The sequence below is a fragment of the Canis lupus genome, chromosome 15, assembly GCF_003254725.2.
Source record: "Canis lupus dingo isolate Sandy chromosome 15, ASM325472v2, whole genome shotgun sequence".
In the NCBI taxonomy this organism is placed as follows: domain Eukaryota; kingdom Metazoa; phylum Chordata; class Mammalia; order Carnivora; family Canidae; genus Canis; species Canis lupus.
This window is the reverse complement of record NC_064257.1, coordinates 10,720,272-10,728,178: the sequence shown is the minus strand read 5'-3', so window position 1 is coordinate 10,728,178 and position 7,907 is coordinate 10,720,272. Positions and strand designations below refer to the sequence as shown.

Here is a 7,907-nt window from a genome sequence, read left to right as displayed (position 1 = left end):
TGGAATTAGGCAACTCAATCAAATTAGTTCCCTATTAAAGCCCTTCTTTATTAAACCGTTTTCTTGTCCTGCTATTAAGTTTCACCGCCTGGCGGAACCCGAGCCGCCCCGAAGTTTACTTTGGGAAGTCGCCGGCCGACGAGGGGAGGGAGCGCCGCGTCTCCTGGAGAGGGGGGCTGGGGGGGGCCGGAGGGGGGGTCGGCGGGAGCCTTGACGGCGCCCCGCGGTGGGGGGGGACCGGCTGCAGATCACCTGCCTCGGGCGAGCGCGGCGCCCCTCCGCCCCAGGCCGCCAGCCCCCGTCGGGCCGCCTCGGGCCCCAGCTCGGGGCAGGGGAGCGCGGCGCGCCCCCGGGCTGCGTCCAAATCTGCGGCCCGCGGAGAAGGGGCCCGGGCGCTCGGGGTCGGGGCCGCCCGCGCCGCGGAGCCTGGGTCCTGGTCGCGCGGGGGCGGGGGCGGGGGGCGCGGGGCCCCGGCTCCGGACCCCAAGCGCGCCCGACGGGACAGCGACGCCTCTCCAAGCCGGCCGCCCGAGGAGCGGGACGGGATTCGGGGCTGTTGTCTTAGAAAATAACATTTATTTCTAGCTCCTGTCTATGCGAAGGGAAACACGAAGCAGCCGCTCCGCGCGGCCGGCCCTGGGCCCGGCGGCTGCGGCCTCCGGCTCTGCTCCACCGCCGGGCGCGCGGCCGCAGGCGAGAGCGCGGGGGCAGGATTGTCCCGAGTTCACAATATATTTAATCTATAAAACCTGATAAGTACAATGCGCGCATAGTCTACTGTTTTCCATTTTGTCCTTTTTTTTGCTTGTTTTTTCAATATTTTTCACGTTAATACCGAGATCACCTACAGATTACAATTAATAACTTAGAATTCCATTTTATAACATTATACACTGGCTTGTATATATATATGTATAGATTATATATAGATTTATACATATATAAAAAGTCACACTGCACCAAGGAAACCCATGCTTATTGGCATAAGCAACAAAGAGAGCGACAAATACCGCAACGAGGAAAGTGCACCTTAGAACTTGTTTCCTTTTTTTTTTTACATTTGATATCGATATATAATGTGTCCCAAAGACTCGACTCAGTGCCAAGAGATTTATACATCCTAAATTTATATTTGTTAGAGCGAATATTTTTTTAAAAAAAATTTAATAAGGAGAGGGAGACAGAGGACAGACTGCGGAGCATCCTGCGCGGCGGGGAGCGGAGGGGGCGCGGGCGGGCGGGCGGTTGGCGCGGCCCCTGCGGCCTCCCTGGCCGCCTCCCCGGGCTGCAGGCGCCTGGCGGGGCGGCGGGTGACCCCGGGCCGCGCCCCTCTGACTTCGCCCGCCGGCCCCCTTCCGCTCAGCCCTCCACCCACCTTCCGAAGCGAGACCCGAGACCGACAGCCGCCCTTGGGCAGAGGCCGCAGGGCGCCCGGGGGGGGGGGGGCCGCCTACTGCTTCTCGGGGGCGCCGTTGACCATCGGGCCGTACAGGCCGCCGCCGTAGCTGGGCTCCTTGTGCACCGCCGCGGCGGCCGAGCGGTCGCGCATGAGGTCGCTGAAGGCGTAGTCCACGGGCGGCCGGAAGCCGAGCGTGGGCACCAGGCCGGCGGTGGAGTAGGGCGCCATGAAGGCCAGGCCGCGGCTGTGCGCCGCCGCCGCCGAGTAGGCCAGGCGCAGGGGGCTGAGGCCGAGCGGCGCGCCCAGCGGGTAGGCGCCCGCGTCGGCGCCGAAGTGGCTGGCGTTGGGCTGCAGCGGCGAGAAGGCCGAGCGGCTGCTCAGCGAGCCCAGCGCCCCCGGCGCCACGGCCCCGGCCAGCAGAGGTCTGTGGTGCGGCGGGGCGGCGGGCGCGGCCTGCAGGGGCGCGGGCAGCCCGGGGCCCCCGGCGGCGGCGTCCACGCGGCCCGGCCACGCGTCGTCCGCTGCCACCGCGGCCTTGTCCGGGGGCGCGGCGGGGCCGAGGCCGGCCGCCACGCCCCCGCGGTGGTGGTTCAGCACCTGCTCGATGGCCTGCACCACGTCGCCGCCGCAGCCCTGCAGCACCAGCTCCAGGACGCCCCGCCGGTGGCCCGGGAAGACGCGCGTCAAGATGTCCAGCGGCGTCCGCTGCCGGGGACCCGGGCCCGCGGGCAGCCCGGGGGCGGGGGCCGCCTCGGCCTCCTCCTTGTCGGCCTCGGAGCCGGACTCGGAGCCCAGAGGGCTGGCGGAGCCCGGGCTGTCCTCCTCGCCACCGCCTGCCGGGCCTGCGCTGCCCGGGCAGCTCCCCGCTGCCTCCTTGGAGGCCCGGGCCAGGGGCGACCCCGAGAAGGACTCGCCGTCTCCGTTCTCCGAGCCTGAGCCCGGCCGCACCTCCGGGGAGGACGTCCCAGGGCCCGAGTCCGCGCCGTCGGGCGACAGGGGCTTCCCCGCTGGCGGCTGCGGGCTGCCGGGGCGGCCGGTCGGAAGCAGCGTCTTGGGGAACAGCTCAAACTTCTGTAACTTGGCTTCTAGGAGGGGAGACAAGGGGATGTGAGGAGCGATTGCGGTGGGGAGGTGACGGCGCCCCCAGCACATCAGCCCCGTGGACCCCAGTTCCCTCTCCGAACCCGATGACCCTCATTCACTGGGCTCCAGCTCCTCCCCCCCTTTTTTTTCTCCAGCAACTCTCTGAGCGGCTACACGGGGTCTCACTTCCGCTACCCCGCAGGGCACACTCTCTCAGAGCCCCAACCACCTGTGCCCTGTAAATTCAATGTCCAGGTCCCCTCTTGCACATCTGTACCCCCAACACCCCCAGCCTTATTCCCCCTTCCTAGTGGCTGCCCTGACCTGGACAAGTGGCCTGGCCCAGAGTTCAAGCAGGAGACAATACAACTTCCACCTCAGCCACCTACTGCACAGAGGACCCCACTCTGCACCGGCATTCCCAAGAGCGAACCCCGCCCTCGGCGCCCTCGGGCCCTGGGCCGCGGAGCTGGTTAGGGAGGGCGCCTTCGGTATCTAAGCGCTCCCAAGCCTTTCTGCCGGCAGAAATAGAGCCCTTATTTCTAAGCCACCCTTTGCGAAATTAAAACCTAAGTTCTTCACTCCCAAGATGAGGGCTGAGAGGGCCCCCAATGGCCCCAGCCTTAATTTCCCCCCTCCCTAGAAAAACTCGGCAGTTTCTTGAAGGTGGCGCCAGGCAGGGAGTAGGGGTTTCGAAGAGTGGGGGGATGGAGGGACGCGAGAGAGCTCCTGGTCTTGAGAAACCCGGGACGAGCGGGGAAAGCTGGACCGAAGGAGCGGGCGCCGCAGGCGGTTGCCCGGGGAGCAGGAGCAACTTGGGAGAAGGAAGAGGTGCCCTGATCCCTAGAGAAAGGGGTGCGGGCCGGGGGCACTGGGAGAGGGCCGGCCTCTCAAGAGGGCCGGGAAGGAGCCCGGGAGGCGGCCGGCGGCAAGGAGCAGAACCGGGGGGAAGGTCTCCGCGCGGGGAGACAGCGCAGTGCGCAGGCGGGGCCCTCGCGGTTACATCGGGGCCCGCGGGGACAGGGGAGAGCGGGGCTAATTCTTCAGAAAGGGGAGAAAGAGTTTGTGTGTTTGCGCCCCGAACCGGGGCCTGGGTGCGCGGCGAGCTCTCCGCGGTCGGGCGCGCGGAAAGGGGCCTCGGGTCCGAGGACCAGGACGCGCCCCGGCCCCCCCGACCCCCGACCCCCCCCCCCCCCCCCCCCCCGCCAGGCCGGGCCTCCGCTCACCTGAGCTCCCCGCGCCCGCCGCGCCGCCTCCGGTCCCCGCGGGCGCCGCGGCCCCGGGCCCCCCGCCGTCGGCGGCGCACACGGAGCCGAAGACCTCGTAGGCGGGCCGCGGCGGGATGATGCCGTTGGCGGCGGCGAGCGCCAGGCCCTCGGCCGTGCCGTAGAGCAGCTGCAGCTCGCGCGCCTCGTTCTCCTCCTGCGCCTGCTGCCTGCGCAGCGCCACCTGCGCCGCCATGACGCGCTGGCGCTCGGCGATGAGCGTGCACTTGGCGCACAGGCAGTCCTTCCAGCGGCAGTAGCGCTTGTGGCCCTTGAGCGCCGACACCACGCCGTGGTTGCGGCAGCGCGCGCACTTGGGCGTCCGCGGGTACTTCTCGGCCGCGCGCAGCAGCAGCGGCGGCGCCCGGAGCAGGCCGCCCGCCACGCTCACCGGGAGCGACGCGGCCGCCGCCGCCGCCGCCGCCACCGACGCCACCGACGCCACGGGCGGCCCCGGCGCTGTCGCCGCCGCCGAGCCTGCGCCCGGCACGCTCGGCAGCTCGGAGCGCAGCTCCATGGCGGGGCCTGGCGTGCACGGCGCTGGGAAGGAGCGGAGGCCTGCGGCGAGCGGCGCCCGGGGCCACGCGGCTCGGCCAGGGAGGCGGGCGCGGGCCAGTGGGCGCCGAGCGGCTGGAAGCAGGTTCCTCCGGATCCCCCACCCGGTTCCCACCAGAGCGCTTCTTCTTAGGTCTGATTTACGCGCTGAGTCTAAGATTTCGTTTGGATCAGCGGTTCCGCTAGAAAAAAAATAAATAAAAAGACATATAAAGTTTGAGAAGTCACTGGTTCAGGTGGATATAACGAGGGTTTGAAAAGGAAAATATTGTCCCCCAAAGTTTAGCTTAATTGGGGTGAGACGGGTGGAGAGAAATGCTTGTCTGATGGGACTCGCATTAGAAGGAAAATTTGACCCAACAGAGTGACACCAAGGGCAAAACAGGAAAAATTCGAGGCGAAGTGACGTTTTGTGGAAAGGCTAGGAGGAGAGACCTATCAAAGCGCGCAAGGCACAGAGTTCGGGGGCTGGGTCTGAAGTTTTTACTTTGGGGGGGGGGAGCAGGAGAGTCAGACAAATCAGGAACAGAAAGAACAGCTCTAGGAGACAGTGAAGGCCGATAGCAAAACAAACACCTCAGGAGCAAAGTCAGGCCGCGGGGCCCCAGGGACCCGTGGAAATGCGGGGGCTACACGCGTCACGGTGCGGGCCTCCGGGGAGTTGGACAGAAGAGGAATGTGCAGAGGAGGTCGAGCAGGCCTGGGGAGGGCAGGGAAAACTAGGCCGAAGCCGCGGGGTCGGGGCGAGCCTGCGGCCGGGGCAACCCAGAGAAAACAGCTGATGCGGATGTCTGGGTCTCGGGGTCCACGTGGGGGGGAGAGAAGTGCCTGGGAAAGAAAAAAACATAAACCCCGCAGGCAAAGGTGGGGGACGGGGTTGGAGTAAAGGCCGCGGCCCGACTTCAGCCCTGGGGCGCCGGGGCGGTCGGAAGGAGGGCGCCTTGGGAAGAGGCAGGTATTACTAGGAGGGAGGCGGTCGGCTTTGGCTTCCCCTCCGGGTTTAGGGGCAGCCTCGGCAGACACGCCCTCCCCAACCTGGGGTCTCCGCGGACCCTACTTGCTGCGGAATCTGGCGTTCTGGTCGCGGGCTGGCCCAGGAGACCTCCACGAGGCCGGCGCGTCGCCCCGCGCTGGCTGCGGAGCCCCACCTGCGCCGCGGCCCAGCAGGCCCAGCCCGAGCCGCGCCCGCCGCCCCGGGGCCTGTCCCCGCGCCCCGCGCCCCGCGCCCCGCGCCCCGTCCCTGGCTCAGCTGCCTCTGCGCCCAGGCCCCCGGGGCCGCGAAGCCCCTCGGCCGCCCCCCGCGCTCCGCTACCTGCTGGCGCGGGTCCTCCTCGCCGGCGCTGCGCACGCCTCCCGCTGCCCCGGCTGCCCGGGTCCCTGCCGGCCACGTCACCCTCCTGCGGCCACCATGCCCGCACTTCCGACCCCTCGGGACGCCGCGCAGCCCGGCCCTCCGTCGGAAACCCGAGCCGGCCCGGCTGGGGACGGGTGGCTGCCGCCCGCGACCCGGCCTCGCCGCGCGGCGTCCCCTCGCGGAGCGCGCAGCACGCTGCGCACAGCCGCGCCCCGGCCGCCGGCGCTGCCCGACTCTCAGGGAGCCGCGCGCCCGCTCTATTGTTGCTCCTCAGGGCTCCATTAGACAGACGGGGACAACAATGTGGCGCCTGCCATTGGCCAGGGGACGCAGGCGGCGCTCTGATTGGCCGCGCCCGCGCCCGGGGAGCCCCGCGTTCTGCAGCGGCCGAAAGATTCGAAACTCCAAAAGCTGCGCCGAGCGCCGGGGCGGGGCGGGGGGGCGCCGGGAGGAGCGCGGCAAATAGCGAGCGAGCGGTTCCGAGCGCCGGCAGCGTGCGGCCTGCGCCCAATTGCGGCGGCCGGCGCGCGTGTCCCGGGCCGCGCGTGCCCCGCTCCTGGGCCGCGCTGGGCTGCGCCGCCCTCCGGGGCCGGGGCGCTGGCAGGCCGAGTGTCCCCAGGGGCCCTGGTGGCCGGGGGCGGGATAGGGGCAGGTGACAATTCAATTAGGGCGACGGGGGGGGGGGGGGAAGGGGGCTGGGGGGGGGAAGGAGGGCAGATGGCATAAATGCCAAGAGGCCGGTTCCTTCCTCCTCCCGGCGGCTCGGGTGCGCTCCCACGTCCGGCGCGCCTGGGGCGGTGGGGGCCGTGCTCCCTCCCGGTTGCTTCCTCCTGCCTCCTTTCAAATACGGGCCCTTCACTTAAAAATGTCCGATAGGCTAGGGCACCAGGAAGGGTAAGTGTGTGCCTTGCGAGGATTCTTGCTCTTAAAGAGGGGCCGTGGGAGCGCGGAGGGGCGCTTCCCGGCGGCCCTGGCTCCCCGCGCCCGCATCTTCCCTCCCCGCCCCTAACCCCGTCCCTAACCCCGTCCCTCGGCCCCTCTTGCTCCGTCCTCGCCTCCGCAGCACCTCGATTTCTCGTAGGCGGGGGGGGGCGGGGGGGGAGGATTCTTTCTGTCGGTGTTATTCCGAATTAACGAAAAGTTTAGTTCTCGTTTTTAAACGAAAGTAAAGCGTGGACTCTCTGTCTCCCCAGATCCTCTTGAACGCAGGATGCGCGTCCGTCTGTCCGTCCTTCCGGGCCTGAGACGAGGTCGCCACGGACCCCCAGGACTAGTTGTAACTTTCGCCTTCCTCTCCCGCACTGACGTCACGGCCCCAGGAACAGTCCGACCTGCAGAGGAGGTAACAGGTTCTGCATTTCGTTGCCCTTTCGAAAGGCAACATCTGGAATTAACGCTGCGGTCCTCGCGCAGGGCCACCTTGCCTTCTCCAGTTGTCACCCCCGTGCCTTTACTGGCCTTTCCTCGCCCAGTGTGCCCTCGCTCCCATTTCTTATTCTCCACTCTTCTCTTTCCTTCAGAGTACAGAAAATTTGCTTAATTAGTGCGGAAAATGAGGTTTCCCGTCGCTCTCCGTCACTCCCGCCCCCGCGTTTCACTGATGCTTGGAGAACTTTCGGGGCCCCAGGGCCCGGCCTGCGCCGCGGGGCGCGGAGGTACTGGGCGCGCAGACCCGGCCCAGGGCCCTCGGGGCGCAGCCCCCGCCCTCGCCAGCCCAGCCTCGACCCGGTGGAGGGGCCTGGCGAAAGCTCCCAGAAGGCTGCCCAGGCCCAAGGCTGCCCAGGCCCGCGCCGCCCCGCCGCCGTCTGACGGCCACGTCACCAGGCCCGCGCTCCTAGAAAACTGCGCTCGCTGGAGCCGGGCGGGAGCGTGGGAGAGGACAAGGGTCAGCCCCGCGGGCCGCGCGTGGGGTGACGTCGGGGAGGGGTGCGGGGCACCGTGCGCTGCGGGGGGGAGGCCGGACCCCACCTGCCGACGCCCTGAGGTCCTGGGGCGAGGGACCCTGTTGACGGGCGGCCGCGGGGGCGGGAGAGCTGGGCTGGATCCCGCGCCCGCTAGGCGCCCTCTCCCGGGGCAACACTGGACAGGCTTTTCCAGAAATCATTTTAACCCCCCAACGAATGAACGATCGGAACCTGCCTGGCCTTCGGAGGGCTGCGGCCCAGACACGCCTTTTCTCGCTTGCGGCCGGGCCGCTGTGGGGCCCCGCGACTTCGGGGTGAACCTGGGGGAGTCAAGGTCCAGCCACGGG

The 7,907-nt window shown here is 68.3% G+C and overlaps 1 protein-coding gene across 2 annotated transcripts; it reads right to left on the bottom strand.

The window, feature by feature from the left end:
* Window positions 1–471: 471 nt before the first annotated feature.
* DMRTA2 (DMRT like family A2) lies at window positions 472–6,005 on the bottom strand. Of its 2 annotated transcripts, XM_025420124.3 has the most exons (4): window positions 5,615–5,912; window positions 4,877–5,130; window positions 3,709–4,484; window positions 472–2,484 (listed from the first exon to the last, which is right to left on the bottom strand). In XM_025420124.3, exons 3-4 carry the CDS (start codon window positions 4,262–4,264, stop codon window positions 1,451–1,453), a joined length of 1,590 nt encoding a protein of 529 aa, XP_025275909.1. In that variant the 5' UTR covers window positions 4,265–4,484; window positions 4,877–5,130; window positions 5,615–5,912; the 3' UTR covers window positions 472–1,450. The 2 variants fall into 2 exon arrangements, with proteins under 2 accessions (XP_025275909.1, XP_025275910.1); XM_025420125.3 differs by lacking the exon at window positions 4,877–5,130 and having other exon boundaries at window positions 5,615–6,005.
* Window positions 6,006–7,907: the final 1,902 nt, after the last annotated feature.

Coding starts and splice junctions, on each gene's coding strand:
- DMRTA2 (XM_025420125.3), bottom strand. CDS start 4,264: ATGGAGCTGCGCTCCGAGCTGCCGAGCGTGCCGGGCGCAGGCTCGGCG. Junction 2,485..3,708: donor GGCGGGCGCGGGGAGCTCAG/GTGAGCGGAGGC, acceptor CTCCCCTCCTAG/AAGCCAAGTTACAGAAGTTT.